Genomic DNA, 26,494 nt, shown 5'->3' with positions numbered 1-26,494 from the left:
ACGCGTCCAAACGGGTGGAGACCCGGACGATACCAGGATACCTCGCCCGCCGTTGCTCCGCTGTTGCTATTGACAAAAATGCGAGAAGTGGGACTCGCATCGCTGGTTTCTAGGGAGAACCGGGCGGGACCTGCGACAATTGGAGGATCGCGTCAGTCGAAACGACGGAACAGCAGGAAATAAATCAGGGAAGGGACCAAGGGTGGCATTCAACATACGGTCGCTGGATCACGGTTACGTCGATTACTGGCAGCTAGGCAGGTAGCTCGACGGGTCTTGTTGTTGTTCGGCTTTCTGGCGTATCGTGTCGTCGTATCTACCGCATCGTGTAGGTCTCCTCCCTCCCCCAGATATTATCCATTGAGCGATCGTCCTTAATGTTGCGCTATGTGTATAATGCATGTATAAATAGGACTGTGACTATCCATCCATAACTGTATATCTTCCAAGTTGTGACACATTCCTCCCTCCAGTCCATGCTCCTGTCTGTTCTTAGACATTCTGAAATTAGAGTCGAGTGCATACCAATTTTAAAGTACAGGACTGTTCTAAGTTAGTCGGTTTCTATATTTCTTCAAAAAGGCTCCTTCCTCCCTCCTCCAGCTTGGCAGCTCGAACGAACGGAAAGCAGTGTGAATAAAGTCATATTGACATATTGAATTTATCGACATCTCCCAGCCACAGCCAGCCGATACTGTCTCGTCAAACAAGCATACCTCAAACCTGATTCTGATCCGTGTGCCAGCTGGACACGCTTTTTTTTCGCTACGCCTACGTCGTGACCTACTCCACAATCGAACAAGACGCGCTGGGCTAGTGAGTTAGCAAGCTAGCAGTAGCACGTCTCCAACGCTTGGCACCGCCCGAATAGCAGGCGAACCCGCGTAACCGCTCGCCCTCACACGCCCGCCCACTGGGATCAGACGCTGCACCGCTGCTCCAGAGACGGGGCCGACACCAGACACGCTCACGTCAAAAAAAGAAGTAGGTACCCAGGTATCTTTTTTGCACGCCCGCTCCACTCGGTGCACGCTTTCTTTTGCGTCTTGCTTGTCTGACAAGCTAAACATTGCCCTCTCTCACTCAAAACCACACCTTGTCCGTCCCGGTTCTTGTAAACATTAGAACCTCATCTACACCTCTTCTCTTTCCATTCATTCCACCCAACGACTCCTCCTCCTACCGGACCCTCCACCAAACCTTCATCCTCTAGACCATTGCTCGGATTGCCCTACCACTTCCACAGCAACCGCGCCAGCTCACCATCAATCCGGTTCACTCTTTAGTAGCTGACAGGTCACGCTGCCCTTCAGTTCACTTTTGGGCTTGTGTTGATATCAACCACCCCTACCACCACCCTCGAGGCCTCGATAATAATATCTAAGTACGTCTCCTCCTCGACAAGAGAGCCGGTGCCCTCCCCAACCCAATTATCCCAACCTGCACCCTCTTGCTGCCTTTGCATCGCGTCAGGCACGTGTTGCATCATGCCTGGGCGTGTTGAAGGCGCTCCTAAGCATTGCCCCACACATATCCTCCCTAGCTTTTCTATATCTAGCCACACACGCACTCACACCTTGACAACACCCACTCTCGAGACTCCCAGCTGACCTGATTCGTTATAGTACCACCTCGACACCGAATTGAACCCATTACAGTGTTCTTCAATCAGCAATATGCCTGCCGTTGTGAGTAACATCCTCACAAAAATACACGTCCTACGCGTGCCTCGAGAAAGAAAAAAACAGGCCGTGTTCTGAAACACGATCAATGTTCGCGTCTTCGAATCGTACTGACTGATTTCTCCGCGAAGGGACGTGCTACAAGGCAACGCGGCGTCTTGAACGAGAATGACGAGAATGGTGCTCCGGCGCGTATGACGCGTGCTAAGGCCGCCGCACTGGAATCCGAAGTCACTAAGCCTCTGCAATCCAAGAAGTCAGCAGTAAACGCGAACCCTACCACTACGCGAACGAAACGAAGTGCTCTGGGAGATGTCACCAACGCGGGCAAGACCGAGGTGGTTGAGGGCAAGAAGGCTGCCGCAACCAAGACTGCAGGCCTTGTCTCCAAGGCCAGCTACCCCGTCGGCGTGAAGAAGACCACCACTCGCGCTGCCGCCGCCCGAGCTCCCGTGGCCACCAAGGAGCCCGCTGCCAAGGCCACCCGCACCGGAAGCGGTGTTGTCGGTGCCAATGCCGCCAACACCACACAAAAGAGGAAGGTTCTGTCCAGCACAGCTGTTAAGCCCGATGTTGTTGCCCATGAAGAACCCGCCCGCAAGAAGCCTTTCAACCCAGATGCCGAGAACCAGCAGACGCGGCCCCAGACGAAGCTCGCCAAGGTCGAAGAAGTCGTCGAGAAGGTTGTCGAAGAAGTCAAGCCCGAGCCCGCACCGAAGGACGACAACATCTACCCGGAGGGTGTTACCAACTTGGACAGCGAGGATATGGATGATCCTTTGATGGCTGCCGAGTATGCTACGGAAATCTTCGAGTACCTGCGCGACCTGGAGCCCAAGTCGGTGCCCAACCCTGAGTACATGGAGCACCAAGATGATCTCGAGTGGAAGACGCGCGGCATCCTTGTCGACTGGTTGATTGAGGTTCACACACGATTCCACCTCCTGCCGGAGACCCTCTTCTTGGCTGTCAACATCATCGATCGTTTCCTGTCTGCCAAGGTCGTCCAGCTCGACCGTCTCCAGCTCGTTGGCATCACTGCCATGTTCATTGCTTCCAAGTACGAGGAGGTTCTCTCCCCTCACGTTCAGAACTTTGTGCACGTTGCCGACGATGGCTTCACCGAGGCCGAGATTCTCAGTGCTGAGCGATTCATCCTGGGCACCCTCGAGTATGACTTAAGCTACCCGAATCCCATGAACTTCCTGCGTCGTATCTCCAAGGCGGACAACTATGACATCCAGTCTCGGACGATAGGGAAGTACCTGATGGAGATCAGCCTGCTCGATCACCGTTTCATGGCATACAGGCCCAGCCACGTCGCTGCCGCTGCCATGTTCCTGGCTCGCATGATCCTCGATCGAGGTGAATGGGTGAGTTTGCCGTTCATTGCGTTCCTTTTCCGCCGCTCATTTTGCTAACCTGGTGCAGGACCCGACTCTGTCTTACTATGCTGGCTACACAGAGGAGGAGATTGAGCCCGTCTTTGAACTTATGGTCGACTACCTTGCCCGGCCCGTTATCCATGAGGCATTCTACAAGAAATATGCTAGCAAGAAGTTCTTGAAAGGTAAGGACCCATTCACCGCCGCCTATAACGTGTCGTCTTCTAACAAAGCAACAGCATCTCTGCTCACTCGTCAATGGGCCAAGAAGAACGCTCCCATCTTCGGCATCACTGACACGGCCCTTTCTTTGGACGAGATCTCGTCTTAAGCCTTGTGTATTTGTTTACACCTACGCAAGCCTGTTTCACCGCGATGATACCTTTATGTCAAGTGTTCTGTAATGTCTCAGGATACCCCTGGACCTTGGATGGTCCTCACGATAATTCCTTGCATGATGCTCTAGACCGACGATTCTCATACACGCACCACTGCACAACCTCGACTCCCCGATCCAGACGTGGGCGTGGTGGTGTCTTCTCCCAGCATCCTGAGCCTTTCTCGGGATTCACTACTTTTGACAGCCTGCGGCTGGCTGTTGTTGTTTTGCGTGCATCTCCGTTATTCTTAGTACTTTGGCCCCTTTTTTCTGCCATCTGTTGATGATGCATGGCGTATGCGGCAAAGGGGCGTCTAGGAGTCAAAGGAGGATGGCGTCCTTGATTTGTTGTTTTGATTAGCATATTTCCCGATGGAGCCGCTTTGGTCCTGTCTTATACCTATCTGGTCTACAGGGCATCCGTCACAGTTTTGCTGCTGGTTCGGCTCTTTCACACGGAGTGAAAGAAGCCGTCGCCAGTCCGACTTCGTTGGCTTTGCTATGCTTGCGTGAAAGCACCGGTTAAAGCAACGACAGCTGGAGAGGTGCAGTCGGCTGCATGGGGATGGGGGACTTGGAAGGGAATGTGTGATGTGTACATTCATGTGACTTGTTGGACTTAGAATACGGTTTATGGACGAATGGACAAATAAAATTCGGCGTACTGCATGATCCTACTTGCTTTACTCTTGGTGCAACATATGAGTGATGTGTTCCTTGTTTGCTCCTTGCGTTATCTTTGACTACTCCGTGTCCGATGCTGCTGCATTTGGGTACTCGTCTGTGTTGTGCTTCTCGGCGTTGTTTGGATTGGCCAGGCATCATCCAGCAGTGTTCTCGTTGCTGACACCATCTACTGGCGCATCGTTGGCTGCTGTGGCTTCTGTATTCTCGCCTCCTGCATCGTCGCCTCTATTGTTCTCTCCTGCGCCGTCCTCTCCTGCGCCGTCCTCTCTTGCATCGACCGATGTTGTGTTAACCGCCGCTGTGCCATTGACAGGTGCCTGGTCACCATTGCCACCAGCTTGAGCATCGGCTTGCGGCTTGGGAACACTTCTAGATTTGGCCATCGCCATTTCAGTCCTGCCCGCCTTAACACCTGAGCCAGGACCGTATTTCTTCATCAGCTCTTTCCGACCCAACCGCTGCCGCCTTCGCTGACAGCTCTTGTCTCCGTCGCCATTGGCTGCTACCCCGTCCCCATCCCCTTGCTTTGGACTATTGTCACCCACACCGCCCCGAAGACGCCATAGCATCCTGCCCACGAGCCCTGAGGGGCCATATTCTGCTTCGAGTTCGGCGAGGGCATCCTTCCGGGTCTGCTCTACTTTGGCGACGGCGTCCTTTCGGGCCTGCTCTGCCTCTTTGCGCTCAAGTTTGGTCATGACCTTGGCGCGGTAGGCGGCTTTGCGCTCGAGGGTCAGGTGGTGGAAGCCGGCTTGAGTCCGTGGGGGCGCGCCGGTGCCGCCGGTGAGGAACCACCAGGAGGCTGGGACGGGTTTGCTTGGGGAGGGCGGGTCTCGTTGTTTGGGCATCTTCAAGGGAGGTGGATGGTGTAAGCCTGGCCTTTGCAGTTGGTCTACTGGGAGGAGAAACCTAGGAGTATTGGCTTGTTGACCTGGTATGGCAGCTGTTGGTGTCGCCGACTCCAAGGGGCTGAGAACTGCCAAGGGGTACAGGAGGACGGTGAGGTAAAGTATAATGAATCGATAATGACGGAGGAATCCAGTCCTTTGCTTGCGATGTTCGTCTTGGGAAATCCTCAGTGTACTGGATGATGGGGTCGAGAGATCTCACAAGACGCACCCTCGGAGTGGACGATATTTAGGTAAGAGGAGAGATTCAACGAGATAGAACAAATAGCATGGACACAGTCGACACCGGCATAGACATTGAGTAAAGGTGACCAAGACCACCAACGAGTTATCAGGTGCAAGCGGATTCACATATGCTATTTTGCTACTTTGCTACTACAGTGACTTATCTGCAATGCATTGAGACCAGGTGAAAATACATTGACTAGATGTGTCAAGATGTGACACTACGGCATCAGCTCGTTATCATTGCCATCTGACTATCGTACATGTCCTGTGAGTGAAAAGGATTTGGCCACCATTATGCATCTCCTTCCATGAATTATTGACCTGTTGCAATCCTGGAGTGCAGTCGTATTGTCCTCTGAGTGTTGTGCGTGGTATGGGTGTGAGGGACAGGCAATGTAACTCGTTTCCTCCAGTTCCCTCTCCACGAAAATATCGTGTACAACCTTGCACGGTCCTGAATAATTTCTGTCTCTCGTTTCCCAGCCCATCATTTCTCCTATAGCTCCGTCGTCTTTAACCACGAAGCTGATGCCAGCAAGTTGGCCATCGTATGGTAGGATACGGGCAGTTGATAAGAACACAGCCGTGTTCTCTCTAGTTCCTGGTGATTTCTGTTGTACCGTTGCATGTGCTCGCCAGAGTAACTCGCACTGATACTGCGCTTGTCTCTGATGCCGTTCTTTTTCCACCCGTCTTCACGTGTCGTCCGGCAAAGTCGGTGACTTAGGGTGAATGACTGCCGTTATGTCGAGATCAGTCCTCTCCGAACACGTTAGGTCGAACGGCAAATGCGACCTTCCGATCCCGACGACGATCGTTCTGAGCAGGCCCGGGAGAGATACGAGAAGTTTGGTCTGAGCAGCGTACCTTGGCGACTGCGAGCCGTTCCTCTTCCCGTGCAGCATGGTCCTCCTCTGCAACCTCCAGCTCGAATGCCCAGCTGTCGCAGCAGCAGACAGAGGCAATTTCCCAGTCGTCTGTATCATCACCAGCGTCCTCGTCTTGCTGTTGCAGCGCAAATACACCCTCTCGAAGAGAGATGCTCTGCTCCAACACCTGCAAATCATGATCAACGATGATGTCGCGGTCTTGAGACACATCGCTGACCCCTCCTTTGACGGCTGTATCAACTCGAATGGCAGGGTCGAACTTTACAACAGGCGGGGCATCCTCTTCAGCCTCGCTACTTTCGAGGACGATGTCATCGAATCTCTGGTAGAGCGGGACCGTTGGCTTGCTGAAGTAGTCTTCGATGATGTCGAGGATGCCAGAATCACCCTTGCTGGCGCCAACGTCGCGATCGGTATCGCTACCCTCGGATTCGTCGCTCTGGGTATCAGGCGACGAGATGAGTAGGTACTCATCGCCCGTTTCATACTCGTCGTCAGCATCGTCTGACTCCGAGTCATCGTAGAGCTGAGGAGGGCATGCCATGGCATATTCCTTGCTGCTAACGAGGGGCTTCTTTCGCGGACCATCAGCGTCTCGCATGGAAATGATGCGTCGGATGTACGACGACATTCTGGAAATCGACCAAGTTAGCAACGATGGAAAAGCTCTCGAGTGATGTTGAGCATTCCCAACGTCTGGAAACCAAGGAGAGATGGGCTACTTACTTGATTCGAGGATGTTGCAGGGCGTGTTATGTGCGTTCAGCAAACCCTGGTTTGTCGAATTGAATACTGGGTTAAGAGACCTCGCAGGAAATTGAGGTAGCGAAAGATGAAGACTTTGCAAAGATGCAAACAGATTAGGAGAGTAGTCTATAGAAGTCGGAGAAGACGTCTGTAGAAGCAGTGATGATGTTTGAGAGGTTTATGTTCTTCAGTAACACAATTCTGATGGCAGACTGTGAAAGTTGTTGAGGATGTGATGGATCAAAAAGAGGATGAACCGAAGCAGTTTCTGTAGGTGGTTTTACAAGAAACCTCGTAAAGTGAAGTGGAATGTTCGTGACCGATGGGGGGTTTGTAGGCGTGAGCAGTACGGGCTGGAAAAACAAACCGAGGCCAGAGAGGACCGGGACCCGGTCAGTGACAAGCACAACAATAAGGACTTGAACAATCACCAAGCTGATCTTGATTGTGGCGGCAATTGAATTGTTCTGAAGCAGCTCAAGCTGTGCTGTATGCCAGCTAAGGAGCACCCAGCTAGGTTGACGAAGGCACGCTGCTCTACCTATTACTAGTAACCTCATTGGGTTTGTTTGTCCTGATGTAGATAAGTATCACCTCCCCGAAGCCCTGCCCCATAACCCCAGCTTCTCCCAGTGCAGCAGGTGTCCCCTCTGCCCCCTAATCCATCCAGCATACAAGGCCCAACTGATTGTCACCGCCACGAAGCTCGCCAGCGACAGCCACTTGAACTGTTCCGTCCGCGGGAAAGAGATGGCCGCAGCCGCCCCCATGATCTCGAAGACGTTGACGACGGATGTCTCGACACCGGCGAACTTGGACCGCTGGTGCTCCGGGACGAGGACCTGCGTCAACTGCTGCGTGGTCAGGTCGAACACCCAGACGCCAAAGCGGGAAAAGGAGAGGAACGAGAAGATCACCAGGCTCCAGCCCAGATCTGGTGCAACAGAGGACACCAAGGAGGGCGGCGTCTCCTGCTTCTCCCGCGAGGACGAGATGGCCCACAGAGCTACAACTACGGGAGCCTGTACGGAATGTGTTAGCGGCCCAAGGAGCCTCTTGCAATTTACCCGGGTGCCTTTGCTTACCAGATTCACTACTTGCCAACTGACACCCCATAGACCAACCCGTTGGAGACCAACCAAAGTTTGGCCATCCGCCGCGTGCTGCTGCTGCTGCTCATCGGGCTCGATCAGCCCGACCTCCAGCTCGTCTTCTTCATCAGCCAGGCTTCGATGTTGCCGGTACGCCTTATTCATATATTGGATCCCGAGGGGCGTGGCCACGGTACTGGAGATCTCGAAGACCGACCCAACGGCCCGGGCCATTGTTATGGTATTCAAAGAATAGCCAACGTTGATCAAATAAGTAATGAACGTGGCTCTCCAGGTCATCATGTTAAAATGCAGCAGAACGAGCGCGACAGAGGGCACCCAAACCGCGGTAGAGAAGTACATCTCGAAGCCCTTGAAGAACTGACGAACGCGGCTTGTCCATGACATAGCTCGAGCCGAAGCGGGCACCGAAGCCGCTTCGGGGGCCTCTTTCTTCAACTTGGGAACGCGGAGCACAGGGCTGCTGTTCCATACCCCTTTAGCCGAGACCGTCTCGATCGGGATGCTAATCAGACTAGTGAGGGCCGAGTAGATGACCCCTATCCGCACCGAGTCCGTAGCCGAGATGATGGCGGAGATCAGAATGGGGGAGACCAGCTTGCAGGCGAGATCAATCCGCCGCATCACGGCATTCAGGTGTGTCAAATCATACGGCTGCCCAGGAGGCGCAGCTACGGTAACGACCCAGTCTCTCTCCATGGATATGAGGTTGCCCGACGAGCTCAAGCGCTCGATGATGCCGAACGTCACTGCCACTACAAAGATCACGTGCTTGAGGCCGTCGTTCTTGGGGAGGACGAACACCGTCTCCTGTCTCACAAGGTCCTCCTGGCTCAGGATCAGGAGCCAGAAGAACGAGCCAACGATGACCGAGGTTCGGTTGACGACGATGGTGGTCAGCAGGGTCCGGAGCCGGTTCGGGGCATTCTGGACCCAGCTTCCTATCGAGCCGGAGAGGATGATCATGACCAGGTATATGATGATCATGCTAAATAAAGAGCAAATGAGTCCGCTTGCCTTTTCTGGCTGAGATCCGGAACTTACCGCAACGCCGCCGCCACCAGGGTATCTGGATAGGCTCTCGCCGTGAATAGGATCTAATCAAAGGGGCATGGTCAACAAACTGTATGCCTATTTCGGGGGAGGGCGAAAAACCACTTACAGCAGCGAACTCGTACCCACGCGCATTCCAGGTCGAGAAGGCATGACTCACGTACAGCCTGGCAGCCTGGGCTCTCGTCAAGCCCGAGGTTGGCGTTGTTGTTGGTAGTGGTGGCTGTTCCGCCGGACGAGGCGATGCGTCTTGAGCCAACGTCAGCTCTTCCATCTCTTCGCCCTCACTGCGATTCATGGTGCAGGTCTGCCGCGTATACTACACTATACGCACGTCGTAACTAGATGAATCCCGAGTCAGACGAAGGTTTTCTTGACACATGCCATCTTATAATCTCTGGGTGCCTGGGCTGCATTAGTGCCGAGACCGGGGCTAGTAGTCATTGTGCCGGAAGCGGCGCTGCGGAAAGATGGGAGAGGTGCAGGAGAGAAGTGGAGAGTGAGTGAGTGAGTGAGTGAGTGAGTGAGTGAGTAGTCAGATCCCCGATCGGGGGGCACTCGGATCGGCAGCCGAATACGCCAAATGACTAGCGAATCAAACAACGGCAGAGATGCTAGCAGGCAGGGCAGCCGGGTGCCGCTAGGCCCATTAAGTGTATATACTCACTTGCTACCATATAATAAGGCCCTTCTAGACAGCCAAGGAACATACGTAGTATATAAACCTGACTCGTATAGTCGCTGGAATACTGTAGGGAAATAATCGTATGAATGAATGTATGCTTCCGTCAGTCCCCACCAGATTTATTCATCATCATCATATTACAACAAAGTTTTACGCGTGGAGCAATTAGTCACTTGGTCACCGAGCAAGTTTGGCGTCAAAGTTATGGTTGGGTTGGAAGTGTGACTGCCCGAAGACAAGCCAACACCGGATTTTTGTATTCAATCAATTGTCTATCTCTTGAAGATCCCAAAATAAATCCATCAGCCGGTCCAAGTCGTTGGCGGCGGTCCCTAGCAAGAGACCAGGTTTCTCCTGAGCGCCATTCACCCTAGGGTCCAAAGTAGACCGAGCTGCCACTCCTGTCGCATCCCTGAAAAATTGAGGTTGCAATCATCAATCGGATTCCATAGAAAAGTGTGTTTGCACGCGCGTGCGTGCGTGCGTGCGTAGAAGTGTTGTCTCCATCATATCGTGCGTGCCTGAATCATTGGCGAACCAAGTCCAGGGCCCTCCTTCTCCTGCAGTACCAAATGCCCGCGTTCGTCTCCAAAAAAAAAAATACCTCCATCCAGCGGGTCGTTGTAGAATAATAAAAGTTAAGAACTATGCCTCATCTCTGTAAAGTATGTAGAGACTGGCCGTCGAGCTATGCGTACCTCGGTACGGGGCAAAGCTCGGTTGAAGTTTGATGGCTTGAGGTTGCTCTAGAAATGACCCATGCGCTCCTCCATGCCGCCCCAGTAGACAATGGGCCGCGGCTCCAGCAGGCCGAGCTCCGAGCCATGCACCTTCTTCTCCTCTTCCATGAAGAGGATGGAGGGCTGGCGGAACATGACGCTGTTGATGGTCTCGGTGGGGGTGCTGGAGGCACTGGACACAAACGAGTTGCGCGAGCTGGACGACCGCGACGACGCCGACGAGGCCCGGCGGAAGCTGGTGCGGATGCCGGCCGGAGAGAAGCGGTTGCGGATGGTCTGGAATCGGGATGGGGACTGCATCTTGGCGGATGGTATGTCTAGTCTGGTTGCAGGAACTGGACTGTGGCGGAAGAAAGAGACGGGGGTGGTCTCTTATACGACGGATCCGAAGAAATCGATGTTGCCTAGGGCGATGAGAGATGGGCGTCAAGGACAAGCCGACGTGATACCGAAGCCAGGGTATTAAGTGGTGGTGGAAAAGAGGCTCAGCCTGAGGGGTTGGAAGAAGTCGAAGGTTGCGTGAAGCGAATGTCGTTAGATGCGTAGATCGAAGTCAGTTGACTGAAAGATAGGACGTTCTATTCTGACCAGAGAAGATAGAATAGAGCAGGGAGAAGAAGTCAAGTGGTCGGGAGGACGACTTGATAACACAGGTCGACTGAGATGAGAGAGAGAAGGAATCGGGACACCACACGTGAGAGTCTGATCGGAAAGAAGAAGAAACGGAGGCCAGGATGAGAGACCAAGCCCGGATACTTATTATACAAGAGACTCGGAGACGCAGAGACTCTGGGCTGGACGGTCGTCTGAAGTCCAGTGGCAGGCATTGATGCGGCGCAGGTCCCAGACTCTCTCCAGAGGGCTAGTAGTACGGTAGTATACTGTAAGTGGCCGGGAGCGGAGCAGGAGCAGGAGCAGCACCTGGCACCGTACCGTACCGGCAAAGACAGACCTTGACACACACATACACACACCAAAACTCTCCAACGCTTGACTTGACAGGACAGGGCGACAGGGGTTCGAGGTTGCATGGAAGCCGCAACTAGAACGGCCGATCAAGAGGATGGCACTCTGGGTGAAGAATGCGATGGGGCATTATGGGGCGATAGTGCCAAAAGATCACCCAGCTCCGAAGGCGTCGCTGCTCAGGGTCTGGCAAGCCCCAGGGGGGATCCATTGTACGCGAGATTGGGATTATGCAACACTAGTTGCAGGTTGTCATGAACAGCCGAGTTAGTCATGCTGCTAAGAGCCTGGCTAAGGTAGGTACGAGACAACAAGGCGTCGGCTTGTGTCATTCATCAGACCGTTGCCGAAAAGAAAAAAAAAGACCACGGTGACCATGAGGTGCAGCCACATACAGTAGCACTGTACTGTCCGGGTGTTAGAGTTTAGATTGGGTTCTTCTATTTCCCTTCTTTTCTTGAGAATCTAACATTGTACACAGTAGGGACCAATTCTTCGCACCTGCTGGATTGGGAGACATTCCGCTTGGGTAGAGGGACCAAAGAGAGAGAAAAAAAAAAAAAGACGGAAAAATAAGAGCGTCAACAGGCGATGAGGGCGGGTGAAACAAGCCCTCCCTGGCATTCCCGTCCTGCTGTCCACGACTCGTATCAAGGATGTAACAGTCTCTTGGCCAGTGCGTCGACTTTGCCCACCATGGACAATGGGCAAGACGTTGGAGGAGTGGAGAGAGCCATCAGTGTCAATTGGATTTTATATCTACCTAAGCTGTGTAAACGTCATTGGGTTGGTTATTAGGCTAGAAAAACAAAACAGAACGTCCGTCATCACCCTCACTTACTTTTTCTATTGATGCCGTGCATGCGCGGAGGTGGTGATGATGAGGAGGAGGCAGTAGAGGAGGAGCCAGCAATTCTCATCAGGAGTTGGTACGGTATGATCGACGACAGGGATGCCGTTACGTGACACTCAACCCAAGACAATGCCACCCCACTCGGAGCAAAGGTGGGGTACTCGTCGAGTCGCAGGTTCAATGCCCCAAAAAGCAGAGGGCTCGGGATGTGACAGGGAAGCATCCCAGTTGCGCTGCTGGTTGTTTCACGGCTCCTTGCTTCAAACTCTTGGAGGGGCCCGGCAAGGCCGCAGATCGACTCTGCTGACGAGGAACAAGAACCGTTCTCGAAGATCACGAGGCTCGTTATGTATCTTGTGGGAAGGCAAGCCGCAAGAACCATCGTCTCTTCTTATCTCTGCCGCCAGCCGCCTGGGGCTAGGTTACATAAATTGTAGAACACCTATTTTTAGCCGTTGCCCACTGAGCATTGGACGACAACAAAGACGAAACAAACTATGTACATGTATCTACAGTACCTAGGCAGGCCGGCCACAAGGACTGATGAGAGAGAGAGAGAGAGCAATGTGGAATCCGCCTGTCTATGTACGGCAACACCGCCACCTACGTTGCTGTGGAGAAGTATAGAGAGCCCCGCGAAACCACTAGGGGGTTTCTAGTCCTGCCTTGGCTTAAAGCACCTGGCATGCACATCAATCGATTTATTTCAAGTACACCCCAATCCTTGAGGTCCCGATCCAATGGTCACAACCTCCATTCGGCCCCGACCGACTCTTATACGAGTATACATATACAAGTAAGACAAATCATTGCGCTTGGCACATCTAGTAGATAGAATGTATACATGTATTTGATTATTGTATTTGTTTACATACGTAATTAGGTTTGCTAAAGAAGAACTTCTGTGGCGGCTTACAGCTATCTATCTGCATGTTCCTGTATGTAGACAGATCTGTCTCAGACCGTTGCATTCCCGTCAAGCCCTATGCAGACGTACATAATGCATCCTGCACCCCCCCGCCCAAGGATGCCTATCCTGCCTCACAGGCTAAGCAATGCACATAGCAACTGAGTATCAGAACCTACCTTGAGACCTTCTGGATGGAAATAGAAGCTCATGATTTCGTACGCAGAGCCTGGGCACTCCTGGCACGAACCACAAAACCAGTGGATGCTGACCATGAACCAAACCAAACCAAGAAAGAGCCTGCCTATAAATCATGGCCTTGTGTGAAACTACTTCTGTCATCTCGTCGACCGAAATAGGGGCTTATGACCTGCAGAGTTTGCCCACGACAAACTGAGCCACCGCAGTTGATGCCGTTTGCGAATCCCCTTCCCCTCCAAACCCCCAAGAGCTTGCTTGGTCTTACAAGAACTGTTTGCGATTTCTGGAGATGACGGGTTCATGTTGTTTATTATTTACGTTTGAAGACATAGGGCCGGTGACTCTGCCACAAAACTACCTCGCTTGCTAAATCACTTATGCAGATGGCCTAGCCCTCCTCCTCCTTTCGCTATCGCTATGGTGGTGGTATCGTATCGTAAACTAAATCTATATATGCATGCAGCCTTCGTCCACCCAACCCCCGTGAACGTATTCTGTCGGTCCGTTGACCCGTTCAAACCTGAACCGCCGGCTAGAAAAATAAATGTAACCTCCCCATCAAACGCCCGTTTTTACGCCTGCTATGCATTCGTTGGTGATCATGAGAATCAGTCGTGCTCCTGCTCCTGCTCTTGTTCCTATCCGTACCCCTTTCAACCTCAGTATGCGCTCCAGTCGGTTTTACGAACAGATTTGCGAATCGTCGCACTGCGTCGGATACTCTCGACCCAGACCGAGTCGTCCAACAACTCGCGCACCTGCGCGGGACTGACGGAGCTGCCGCGCCTGCTGTTCCCGGCAGACGAGGTCCCGGGCTCTTGCAGCTCGAAGCTGAAGGCCGACATTTGCGTTTGGTGTCGTGTCATGGAGGGGGCGCGCGGTTCGCTCAAGGGGTGCGCAGAGGAACTGTCGTATCCTACGTCCTGGCTCGAGTTCCAACTCTTGTGCAGCGGACGCGCGGCGTTCGAGGCACCCAGGAACTCGGACGATCGGCTGGCGCTCTGCGGCGTTACAGCCAGCGTAGTCCGCTGCGGAGGTTTGAGCCGCTGATCCTCGTCCTCGACAAAGATATCAGGAACGTCCAGCTGGGGAACTGCCGTCATTCTGCCCAACTTCTTCTTGTCGATATGTCTCTTGAACTTGCGTGCCCAATAACTAGCAAGGGTCGTTAGCGATCGGTTTTCAAAAAGGAGGTGGCAAAGTGGGATCGAAACTTACAGTGTGTCGAAGAACCCAAGCACAACTCTTCGACGGACTTCCTCCTCAACACGCTGGAGACGGGCACGGCGCCGGAGGAATTCCTCAAGCCTCAAGCTCTTGCTGTCGCTAATGATGTTGTAGTGCGCCAGAATCATGAGTACGGTGGTAAAGGAGATGCCCCTGTCCGGATCCGCAGAAACCATCACTTCTTCAAAGAAGACATTGAACTGGCGGCGGCGATTCCGAACCTCCTCGGCATCAATCTTGTTCAGTCTGGCATTGAGCTTGCGGATATCGACTCCATAGGCACTCGTGGATGCCGCGCCTGAAGCGATGGACGTGTGCCTTCCCTGCGAGGGATCATTGCGAACGTCCTCAAGAATGGATCGAACGGAATCTTCCGGATCGTAGATGCGCATCGTAAAGATACCAGAGAGCTCCCCCAATAACCTGGGGAATTGTTCTTTGGTGATGAAACCCGTGCCGGCTGGGTCAACACTGCGCCATGCCTCTTTAAACCGCCGGATTTCGTCTCGATCAACGCTAGGCAGTCCACTAGAACGTTGGTATACATAAGAGAAACTCTCGTAGATGAGAGAGATGAACAAGTTGACAAAGAGATACATGCTGACAATGTTCCAACCAATGAACAAGCCCCTGGCCCAGGCTGTGCTGCCACAGTCGCTGTCGAAGAACTCGGGGTCCTTGACACAGAAGGGTGGTTCTATGGTTGCGAAATCCTCCATGATTTCGTTCCAGCCTTCTCCAGTACTCATGCGGAACATCATGACCAGGGCTTTGGGTACGGTCCGGAAGTTCAAATTTGCATCCTCCGAACCACCAAACCTGGTGAGACTGAACGTCTGGGTGAAGGCTATGGCGAAGACCAAGAAGAATACCAACCAGGTGGCCAGCAAGTTCACGATCGTCGTCAGACTAGCGGCAGCTGTCTTGAAGAGCTGATCCAAAGCGTCATTTCGCGGGATCAACAAGAGGACAATGGCCACCAGGAAGAATTTGTGTAACTGGTTGTAAGTATCATGCTTCGGATTGCTTTCGATGAGGAAAGACGTGGCCAGAGCACCGGTAACGGCGATGAGCGAGAACATGTCCCAAGAGCTCCTTCTGAATCGCGCCCAGCCAAGACCGACAACGCGAATAACGATGTTTGCAATGTAGGTGAATGTGAAGACCAGGAACAATATATCCCTTGTACGTGTCCACCACTCTGGCTCGGGTTCGAACTCGGCCATCAGAAGCATTAGATGAAACACGAGAACGCCGGTGATGGCTGTATACCACTTGCCGCGCTTCTCAATTGCCCGCTTGTGACACCACTTCTTCCATTTCTTCTCAGAATCGTCGTAAGAGCTTTTCGACGGCGAAATCTGTCGGAGGAGTTTACGCAGCTCGAGCCATGATCTCTGTTCGGCAGTCAAGAAGGCCACGCCCGTTTGCTCCGTGTAGTTTCTCATGAAGATGGAAATGAACAGAGTCAGGATGAACACCGTGGCGAGGATGTTGAAGACGACAAGGAACATGGCGTTTCCTGGGGTTGCGAGGTCCTCGGGCTGTTTACCCCTGCCAGTGATTGCTTGAACAGAGAATGATACATCTGTCCAACCTTCCTGTGAGACGATCTGGAAAAGGATAAACATTGACGAGCCAAAGTCGTCGAAACTGTAGAAAGGGTTGGCAGCCACGCGAGGTGCTAGCATGGGCCAGTCGTCACTGAACGGGGAAGCCTGGAATTCACCGAAGCATTCATTCAGGTTCTCGACGTCATCATTGCACGTGACAAGTAGGCCATTGAATAGATTCAGCGCGTATATGGCAAAGGGAATCAAGAGAGAAACGGACACAAACGCGGCCTAAGTCAACAAGTTAGCAAGAGAGGTGACCTATTTTATACGGGGGATTGAGGGTGGCTTACTCCAAGAATCTTCCAGATGCTGACGATGACAAGGGAATGGAAAGTATCTCTTGCGGTGTCACTGATATTGAGCAGACGAAGAGCTCGCAGTGCTTTGAAGGCACCGATAGCCCTCGAGACGGCTCCGTCGTTGGCCAGAAGGGTGAGGACATTAATCCAAAGGGTGATAAGCACGATGCCGTCGATGAAGCCCCAGGAACTGCGGAAATAGGCATTCGGAGTGAAGAAAAATCCGTCTGCCACAATCTTGATGACCGCCTCGATGCTGAAGACCACAGCAAAACCCATGTCGACCCAGACGAACCAGTTGGAGAACTTGAAGGAATGTGTCTCGAAATACTCCTTCTGGTACAGCGGAGTAGTGACACAGGCAAGAACCACCATGGCCACAATCGCGGCGTATATAAAGGCGGAGAATGTGTACCATGCAATCTTGCTTGGCTCAACGCCGTCGAACCTCTCATTCCCTCTCCCTGGACCAACCAGTCTCTGACACATGCGCCTGATGGGGTTCTTTGGCGTGAAGACATAAAGAGCGTTGTTGTATGTTGGATGCCGGGCAAGGTACTCACGTTGTGCCTTGCGCCGGGCTGATGTAGCAGACACAGCCTCGCGAGCCATCTGTCGAGGGTCTAGTGTGTCATTTGGGCCGTTAAACCGGATATTGGAGTAAAAGGGGTTCGGATCTTTGTCGATGAATAAGCCACGCAACTTGCTCCAAACGCCGGAGAGCAGTCCAGGGCGAACGTCCCCGGCACCTGCTCCTTGTTGTGAGGAATGCCCATCAGCGGATGACTGCTGCAATGGATCCATGCTATCGTCAAGAAACTCGCGCACAACGGCATCTTTCAAGAGCATCTCCATGGTTGCAGGCCCATAATCAAGAGGGTCCTTCTTCCTCCGAGTTTTCCCAAAGGTGAATATTGTCGACAAGGCTAGATTGCTGGAGTTGTTTCCGAGCTCCTTTCGTTGCAAGAACGCCTTCACTTGTTCCAACCGCTTTTCATCTTCCGATACATCGAAATTTTCTTGGATGACAGCAATGAACATGTTGACCAAAATGAAGAAGGCGAGAATGAACCAGCCGATAAGGAACATTGAGCCGTACCAGGAGGTTCCCCTGTGGGTTGTGTATGAGGTAACCGTATACAGTATTTCGGTCCAATTCTCACTAGATAGAATTTGATACATGCCCAAGAAGGCATTGTAAACGTTGTAGAAAGATATCCGGACGAGCTCGCCGTCTTCGGTCGGCGGCAATTCGCCGCGGAAGATTTGCACGGCAAAAATGGCCATGATGAATGTAATCAAAAACACAAAAAGCAGCAAGTTGGCAATACCTGCAGCATTTCCCAGAACTAGTAGAATCAGCTTTCGCGTGATAGAAATGGCCAACACCACGCGATAAATCCTGAGTATCTGAAAAGCAGTAAGCCATGCGTATGTTTGACCCGAGTTGTAGATCGGAGGGAGGATAATGATGGTTGTGGCCACTGCGAGGAAAAGATCGAAGAGGTTGCGATAGTTCCTGTGAAACCCTCTGAAGTTGGCAGCAATACGAATGGCAATCTCGATATCCAGCAGGCTCGTGACAATGATCTCGACAACATGGATAAAGGTCGCTCGGCTGTCCGGCATTCTAGAACTCCGCCAAGCCTGCGTTACCAGGTCGAACGTGATCAGCATGACCCAGATAATCGAGGTTTTATCATATAACTTCTGCAAGGTCGATGTACGTTGCAAGCGATCTTGGTCTGACGCTGGGGCTATCAAGGGTTCCTGGCTCGAGGTGAAAGCACTGGACTTGCTCTCCTCTCGAATGACTTGGAAGGATGATGTGATGACAGCAATCAACAAGTTGGTCATCCACAGCATCATGATCACGATGCCGGCCCCGAAGAATAGCGCGGACGTCAGATAGTCCGAGTTTGAGGTCCAGTACATCAGATCAGACCAGGTGTTGGCGCTCATCAACACAAAAACCAACTCCAGGGAATGGTAGATGTTGTCGAAATTGACGGTATTATTGTAGGGGCTGTCTTGCAGTAGACATAAGGACCCCTTAGGGCAGATAAAGCCTTTCGGGTGTGTCGTGGTCGAGTATAAGTCCGAAAAATTGTCATTGCGCATCCTGACCCAAGGGAGAGTTGTTCCATTTTCATGCAGATGCCCACCACAGAAGACTTCATCGTTGGTATAAGTCGCAGTCAAGTTCTGGGGGTCGTCCGGATCTACCCATACGCACTGCCGGCTCAAGCTTGTTTTGAAACTTTGAATTCCGATAATAGCGAATAGGATCCAGAAGAATAGAATAAGAAAGGATACCCTGAGAAGTAGGGGCGTTGCCCTCTTGAGACTCCGTAAGATGATCTGGAGGAGTTTTAGCGGCGCCAGTTTCTATGCAGGGGAAATGGGATTTAACTTACCGAGGTACCATTGGTAAGAGCAAGGAGCCTGACGATCCGGAGACAGCTCAGCATCCGAAAGATCCAGATACGGTGCTCCGCCTCTAGGCCCGTGATGCTCAACGCGAATGTGATCCAGAAAGAAACCACCGCAACGAAATCCAGTCGGTTGAATCCATGACGCAGGAAGGCCCTGCGAGCCAGTTGCATTCTCTGTGCTTCTTCAACCGTTTCCGGCAGCCTCTGCCCATGCATCATCGTGAACGAGCGGGCAAAAGTATGAGGGCCAAATGTGTCTTCCCTACTAGGGGATTTTACAGACTTCTGCCGCTGCGGCTTGAAGACTGCCTCGTACCTCTCGGCCACTAGTTTCTTCACACCCTTGCCTCGGTCAATGGTGCTGTACTCGGTCGCATTGAGTACGAAGCCGGACACAATAATGCGCGCGAAAAGCTCTATAGTGAAAATGACAAACAGAACCAGCATGGCCCAGTCGATTGTATTGCCACCCCATTTCTTAGGTCGTTCATTGCCCTCGGTATGGACGTTGGGAGCAGATTCTACAGCCAGCAAAATCGTTTGCAGCACGATCAGGATGAGAATGAATGGTTCCATATAGGGATTGACTAAAACATCGCAGAGCCCTTTTCGAATGGGATTTTCTGGAGAAAAAATACCGAGTGAGCGGCCTTTAAGCGGATTTGGCATAGGCCTTCTGGGAAGTACTGGGGGCTCGGGAGCAAAGGTAAACGGGTCTCCAGCTTTCTCGAGGGGCGATGTTGGGTGCAGCTGGGACTGGTATGATGTGTCGGCCCCAAAATCGCCCGGAAGCTGAGATCTGCGACCATCCGCGCTGGGAGATCTCGCGCTGGGAGATCTAGAACGCGACCGTCGCTGATGCTGCTGTTCGAGTGTTTCTGCCTCGCCACTGATATTGACCACACGCTGGGACATGGCCCTAACAATTGTCCCAGCACGGGACAAGGCCGCTCCCGGGGACCGCGAAAGCCGATGATCCGTTGGTGTAAGGGAGTTGCCGAAACTTTTGTGCTTGTTGGATTCGAAATCCGGACCCAGATCGAAGCCCAGCATATTCGTGTCTCGAGGCTTGGGCGATTGGGTGCCATCCAAGCTTGACACTGTCTGGAAGCTGCTTCGCGGCTGAGACTCGATTGGTGGAGTACCAAGTGCGCCAGATATCGGCTGCGCGGAAGATGTTAATGGTGCCCTGTCCGAGTCGAAGTAGTCGCCGCTCGAAGGCTCGTCGTAATACGTTGTCTGCATGGCGTACGGATTCAGCGAACTGGGCGAGGCCTGTCCGGGTGATGGCTGAGGTGGATGTATTTCCGGAGGCAGGGCAAACTGAAGAGCGGCAGGGTCTATAGGAGAGCTTGGGGTTGAACCAACATGCCCGGCGTGGGAGGCACCGGGCTCTTGTTGCACACCCTGTGGCTGTCCCCAGTAGGTCGTGAGTCCGGGCAAGTCGACGTTCCTCTGCATCGGGGGCGGGGATATTCTCTGAATACCGAGCCGAGAGCCCGTTTCTGCTGCCGCGCCCGCGCCCGCGCCTTGCCCTTCTACATCTTGCTGTTGCTCGCCTGGAGATCTTGCCAGATTTCGTAACGGTATCGACTGAGGCGACGGGGGAGGCTGTTGCGGATGCTGTGATGACATGGTGGTCTATGTCTCTCGCCACCGCATAAAGAATCGGGCGAGTGGTCTAGGCAATGCCAGCGCAATGCGCGAACGCAATCGCAACTAGTAGTTTAGATTGACACAAAGAGCATCACGAGAGAAGCGAGTGTAGAAGGCCAATCCGGTCGCAGTTGTCGCCCTTTCCAAAACAGAAACAGAGATGCTAGCAAAAGGTCGAATCGAGCGCGGTGGTTATCGCCGTTGCCGTCGTCGTTACCGTCACGGCTGTCGTCGTGATCGCCGTCGTCGCAACGCTGGCCTGGGTCGGAAGGAGGGAGAGAGCGAGAGACAGAAACGAAGGATCGAGGGGCCCGTTGTTCAACAAGGACCAACTCTCTGTATTGCCAACAACAGTCTTGATCGAAACCGAAGCAGGAAACAGGAACGCCGATATGTCTGGATTCTGGCAGTTGGATGTAACTCGTCGCAAGGATTGGGTTTCCGTGGTTGGTGGGTGAGGCAGTCCCAATTGCTCTAGTGCATGTACTAGGTAGGTATGGAGGTTATGTTGGCTGATGTGAAGGTGATTTCAGATGTCAGACGTGCTCGACCTCGAAGTTTCCCGTTTCTCTGACACTGCGCTACTGGATGCGATTGGGGGTGCAGAGGCATCCGACCAGGGGGGCAGAGACCAACAGATGATCCGCCCCTGCGGTTCTCTCTGCCCGTGCCCTGCGAGGTGCCGTCAAGCCCCCATTGCGCGACCTCCCACGCCTCCTACAGCCCATCCACCCCTGCTGGGGGGTCACTTGCTACTATGCTCTTCTGGTACTAGAAACACTCAGCACCCAGGCACTAACCCAGCCTGCCAGCTGCACTAGAAACCTAAGCCAACGGTCATCTTCTGCAAGGCCACGATTTGGGACGCCCCTTGGCCAGGATTCTTGGGGGCCCCTCCAGAGCAAAAGAGTAAGACACACATCAAATCGTGCCCCCCCCCAATGCAAGTTACCAACCCGAATGCATAGTTGCACACTATTGATGCAGCTACAAGGTTCCTCTCAGGCCAGCTCAGCCTCAAGAACTCTCGGCTCCAACTTACACCAACACGAACAATTTGGGGTCGACAAGTTCTAGCCCACTTTGTTTGCGCCATCCAAACCAGAGTTTGAGTGAGTTAGGTATTGATGGATTCACAACTTTCTTCATGGGCGAAACGGAACCTGCCAAGACGGGTTCTACGATGCCCCCATCATTGCATGAACACACCCTGGTGCCTGGCAGCATCATAACAGCAGCTCTGGTCGGCATGTTAATTGCAAAAGTAAACCCAGCCTTAACACCGGCATCCATATTAAACATTACAGCTGTAAAATACGAAACATTACCTCGTACCTAATACCCCTAAAATCAAATTAATTCCCTTCCAAAATGACCAGTACATACCCTGATCTCGGATTGGGATATCAACGCTCCCAGAAATTGTACCACATGCATTCGAGGGCCAGTTCATAATCAGTATCACTGTCGCTTTGCACACCGGGGTTTGCTTGCCGTGTATTGATTCTGGACATGCCGGCTATGCCGACCATGCCGACCAGCCGGAGAGCGAAACGATTGCATGGGAGAAGGCCGACTGGTGTTAAGTAATATATTACTCCCTGGTGGACAGACCCGACGAGTACATAGGAGAGATTGCGTGTTGCGTTGCAGGTAATCAATCATCTCTGTGCTTGTGGGGAGTTGTTAGACGCGAGACACCGGGGACACGTCACAAGAGCGACTACCTAGAATTCGTCCAGATCCCATGCCGGCATGCGTTCAAACACTGGCAAGGGGTCCTGAAACGACAAACTGTCTGTTCCTGCCAGATGGATCCTCTTGAAAAACACGATGATAGCGCTGATCTTGCATCTTCTCTACATTAGCCTCTCCAGTTCTTGTGCATTAGGCCATGTTGTTGCTTCATCCCCAGCATTGCAGTTGTGAGTTTGAGCGCGTTCCGTTAGACGTATACGCGCTTGGCAGACTACCTCGTAGTGCTTCAATGCTACGATGATGTTGAGTATGAGTGGTAGACAAGGTTTCTATTGGCCATTCCAATTCCCACATGTTGTATCACGAATCATCTCCCCAAGTAAGAACCGCACATACACGATCAAGATGCAGCGCCAGGAGAGATGTTACTAATAGCTGCTGACTAATATAAGGCGATATAAGGACTCAGGAGGTAATTAACCAAACTTAACATTGCATACTACCAACACTCCACGGGTTTTCTACAAACATGAAAACATACTCTAAGATGCTTATTTGGTCCTAGTATACGTCTTGGAGGCACCATAACCACTGTTAATTCTAATTACCAGCAGTTGTTCCGCTGTCATTATTGTTCCAGTTATCCCAGGATAACTGGAAGACTGCAGAATGATAGGGTCAAGTAGGCATTCCTAGTCACAGACTCTTGCAGCTACCACGTTGATAGTGAAACTAATGACTGTAGGTTGCTGATATTAGGCGACATGTCTTTCGATGTTTAGACCTGTCTGCCGAACTAGTAGAAAAGATGAGAAACCTTGAGATACAACAAGCAGGCGATGCATGGATGCACACAACGAGGCAGGGCAACCCAGAAGTAAGAATACCTACATGCCTAGTCAACTGCAGTGCAGGTAGTAGTCAGTTCAGTTGCTCAAAGGTTGTTGTTGTTGTATGCACGTGACGAAAATCACTCTGTCATGAATGGTGGAAGTCATTGAAGAAGATGGTTTGATGCGAGTGTGTACCGGGGTACGGTGTTAGCTAAATAAAGCCGGAATGCTTGGTCTGCTTGGTCGGACTGCGCGGCGCGTTTTTCTAGTGGTTTAATGGAGGGACTGGCCAAACGCGTTTGCAAGCTCGACGGAACGTGCCTTGAACACAAAAATACCAACATCAAGCAGAGCCTCGAACCTTACATCTAATCCCATTTGCATGACGGCTGGAGGTTTCTTGCTGCCCTATTCCCCCACCGACCTGTGCAGAGCAACTTTGCATCGGCCTGTCAAGCATCATTTGGACAGTCCTCCATTTGCAGTCGCACCCATGGTGTCAACCATCTCTATCGCATCTCCCTCGACCTGACGACATCTCGCGACCCCCCCTGCTACCGCGAAGTCACTAGCAACCTTGTTCCATCCAACTTTCCCGCGCAAACCATCAGCCACAAATCCTCGTCGCACTCCGTCAAGATGGTCTCGTCGAGGAAGCGCACACGGCGCGATGCAGAACCCGAAGCGGATTCGCCAGCTCCGGCCGCACCGCCGGCCAATTCGGACCAGTCCCAAGAGACGTCACTGTTGCATCGTATCCGCAACATGTGGCAATTCGCCAACCTGTTTCAGTGGATATATCTGTTTGGCAAGGTGGTCAAGATTGATGACAGTATCGATATCGACGTAAGTGTCAGCTGACAACGGCGACTGGCCAACTTGCAGACTAACGGCTCCTGCGTAGGTTCTGGAAACAGAGTGCCTCAAGTCGCATTCCACAGTCCTCGTTGACATCGGCCTATGCCTGCTGAAATTTGTCTCATCACACCGCGGCTTGACTCCCGATCTGTTCGACGAGTATACAAGGCGCCAGTATGTTTCCAAAGATCCAGATCATAACCCCTTCGGCACGGAGGAGCAGCCCAACAAATTCCACGACTTTGATGTTTTGACCAAGGTAGGTCGATAACGCCCCACGCAGTACTGACAGTGTGGCTGACTTTTGTTTTACAGCTTCGTGTTCTTCACAAACTGACTCAGTGGGTAATGCTACACCCTGAGCGAATCCGCGAGAAGATGGACGAACAGCGCGTTTCCGACCAGACCGAGTGGAGGATTGAGCCCTACGGCTGGGACAGCGATGATCGCACCTACTTCCTGCTTGACGACGACCGTCTTTATCGCATGACGGATGCTCCGCCCCCGGACAGCAACAGCACCTGGAAGCCCAAGAGGAATACGAAGAAAGCCAAGGCTGCCGCATCAAGAGCCGCTAAGAGACGCCGCGTATCAAGGTCTGCTGCCGCCGACCCAGAAGAAGACGAGGCGCCAGGGTCTGAGGCTGAGGAACCTGCCGAGCCTGAGGACGACGGTCTCGGAGGCGCCAAGTGGGAATGTATTGCCGTTAGTCTGCCAGATGTGCAGGCTTTCTTGGCCACAATGCGCAAAACACGCGACGAGAACGAGAAGGTGCTGCGGGATCGTATCGAGGAGGGGCTTGTTCCCATCCTCGAGAAGCATGAGGAATCGCGCAAGAGAAAAGCCCTTGCGCGAGAGAAGGAGCTACTCAACATGGAGAAGCTGGCACATGCCAAGCGCTCAAGTCGCATCGCCAACAAAGCAGAGCAGCAAAAACACGATCAGCAAATCCGAGAAGAAGAGGAGAGGCACCGCCGTGAAGCCTTGGCTGCGAAGAAGGAAGAGCAGAAACGTGCCAAGATAGAAAAGGAGCGGGATAGCAGGCTCGTCTCTCGGGAGAAGCGACTCAAAGAGCGCGAGGCACGACGGATTCAGCATGAGGAAGAGCTGGCGCAGCTGTCCGAAGACAGCAGGAATCTGAACTCAGGCACTGGTCGCTTATCAGAACGCCGACTTCAAGCCGAGATTGACAGAAACAAGCAAGCGCTGAAGGAGCTCGACGACGAAGAAGAATGGACGTTTGACTGCGTCTGCGGCATGTACGGGCAAGTTGACGACGGCACCCATAGTATCGCGTGCGAGAACTGCAATGTGTGGCAGCACAGCAAATGCGCGGGTGTCAGTCAGAAGGAAGCCGATCGAGCCGACTTCCACTTCATCTGTGGTGCTTGCAAGAATAAGGGGGCGAATGCCAAGCAAACTGTTATCAAGCTCAAGGTGAAGAATCAAGACGACGAATCATCTTCGCCTGCCTCGATCAAACAGGCCGAAGGCGCACAACAACAGCCACCGAGCAAATCGCCGCATGGCGGACTGGTTGTCGAGATACCGAATAAAGGCTTGACGAAGCCTGATTTATCTCCCCCGAGTGGTTCAGGCTCTCAAATACCGCCTCTCAACGGTACACAGCTGCAACAAGGTCTCAAACAGCAGACTAAAGCAGTACCTAGTATTCCTGTCAAACACGCAAGCCAGGCGCCAGCAATACTGCCTCCATCACCATATACACTCGGCGAGGGACTCAACCCTTTCTCTTCACCACACCCGCAGCTTTCTCCTCCGCAACAGTCCCCCAACAAGTCTCGGGCGTACTCTACCATTAGCAAGGGCAACCTCCCACCCAAGGGGCTATTCCATGTATCGTCCCCCAAGACCAATGGTGCCGCCCCAGTTTCATCCAGCATGCCTCCTCATGCGGATGTGAGCGTTCCATCTGTTGCTGCGAGATCCGACTCGCCCCTCAAGCAGCCCCTGGAGGCTGCAGCAAACAGCCTGCCCGCGCTGTCCCCTCCCTCGGTGTCCTTTTCTTCCGGACAAACCACGAGCAGCATCCCCGCTGGCCTCTCAACGCCGCAGCTGAAACCGACCCATCCCAGCTCCAGCCCGCGCGTCTCGACGCCAACGCTGCCGCCCTCTCAGAACGGCCTTTCGCCCCAGAAGAAACGCTCGCCGCCGCCCCAGTCAGCCAACTCGAGCAATGGCATTCATTCCACGCCAGCGCCAGCCATATACCCTCCGGCCACATCGCTGTCTCCCTCGCCCAAGCAGCAAATCAACACGCCCCCCGTCAAGTCCTCCGAGCCTGTTCGTCCAGTTTCGCCTAGTGGCTCGACTAGAGGCCTGTAAGCTTCTATGGAGAAGACGGTACGGTACGATGGGCCCCGGACATTGAGGTTTTTATTCTCTTTTGGTGCATGACTTATGCATCAGCTTTGTAGTTATATAGGAT

At 52.8% G+C, this 26,494-nt stretch overlaps 7 protein-coding genes across 7 annotated transcripts; 2 read left to right on the top strand and 5 right to left on the bottom strand.

The window, feature by feature from the left end:
• Positions 1–1,676: 1,676 nt before the first annotated feature.
• Positions 1,677–3,398, top strand: PG985_015393 (cyclin B; the record flags this gene model as incomplete). Its single annotated transcript, XM_066835159.1, has 4 exons — positions 1,677–1,688; positions 1,814–3,055; positions 3,114–3,252; positions 3,307–3,398. 4 exons carry the CDS (start codon positions 1,677–1,679, stop codon positions 3,396–3,398), a joined length of 1,485 nt encoding a protein of 494 aa, XP_066676362.1.
• Positions 3,399–4,267: 869 nt separating this feature from the next.
• On the bottom strand, positions 4,268–4,981 carry PG985_015392 (uncharacterized protein; the record flags this gene model as incomplete). Its single annotated transcript, XM_066835158.1, has 1 exon — positions 4,268–4,981. The coding sequence occupies one exon, from the start codon at positions 4,979–4,981 to the stop codon at positions 4,268–4,270; it is 714 nt and encodes a 237-aa protein (XP_066676361.1).
• A 1,041-nt stretch (positions 4,982–6,022) lies between these two features.
• PG985_015391 (uncharacterized protein) lies at positions 6,023–6,790 on the bottom strand (the record flags this gene model as incomplete). The annotated part of the gene is made up of 1 exon (XM_066835157.1): positions 6,023–6,790. The coding sequence occupies one exon, from the start codon at positions 6,788–6,790 to the stop codon at positions 6,023–6,025; it is 768 nt and encodes a 255-aa protein (XP_066676360.1).
• A 706-nt stretch (positions 6,791–7,496) lies between these two features.
• PG985_015390 (Solute carrier family 40 member 1) lies at positions 7,497–9,369 on the bottom strand (the record flags this gene model as incomplete). Its single annotated transcript, XM_066835156.1, has 4 exons — positions 7,497–7,928; positions 7,992–9,006; positions 9,063–9,115; positions 9,181–9,369. The coding sequence occupies 4 exons, from the start codon at positions 9,367–9,369 to the stop codon at positions 7,497–7,499; spliced, it is 1,689 nt and encodes a 562-aa protein (XP_066676359.1).
• Positions 9,370–10,502: 1,133 nt separating this feature from the next.
• Positions 10,503–10,796, bottom strand: PG985_015389 (uncharacterized protein; the record flags this gene model as incomplete). The annotated part of the gene is made up of 1 exon (XM_066835155.1): positions 10,503–10,796. One exon carries the CDS (start codon positions 10,794–10,796, stop codon positions 10,503–10,505), a length of 294 nt encoding a protein of 97 aa, XP_066676358.1.
• Positions 10,797–14,082: 3,286 nt separating this feature from the next.
• Positions 14,083–20,635, bottom strand: PG985_015388 (calcium channel subunit cch1; the record flags this gene model as incomplete). Its single annotated transcript, XM_066835154.1, has 4 exons — positions 14,083–14,578; positions 14,642–16,494; positions 16,557–18,926; positions 18,983–20,635. 4 exons carry the CDS (start codon positions 20,633–20,635, stop codon positions 14,083–14,085), a joined length of 6,372 nt encoding a protein of 2,123 aa, XP_066676357.1.
• A 3,191-nt stretch (positions 20,636–23,826) lies between these two features.
• On the top strand, positions 23,827–26,391 carry PG985_015387 (reticulocyte-binding protein 2 a; the record flags this gene model as incomplete). Its single annotated transcript, XM_066835153.1, has 3 exons — positions 23,827–24,033; positions 24,092–24,304; positions 24,361–26,391. The coding sequence occupies 3 exons, from the start codon at positions 23,827–23,829 to the stop codon at positions 26,389–26,391; spliced, it is 2,451 nt and encodes an 816-aa protein (XP_066676356.1).
• Between the last annotated feature and the right edge of the window lie 103 nt (positions 26,392–26,494).

The sequence above is a fragment of the Apiospora marii genome (genome assembly GCF_038362585.1).
Source record: "Apiospora marii strain CBS 49790 chromosome Unknown utg000013l_segment0_segment0, whole genome shotgun sequence".
NCBI lineage: Eukaryota > Fungi > Ascomycota > Sordariomycetes > Amphisphaeriales > Apiosporaceae > Apiospora > Apiospora marii.
The sequence above is the reverse complement of the archived record's forward strand: the minus strand, read 5'-3'. Positions and strand labels throughout refer to the sequence as shown.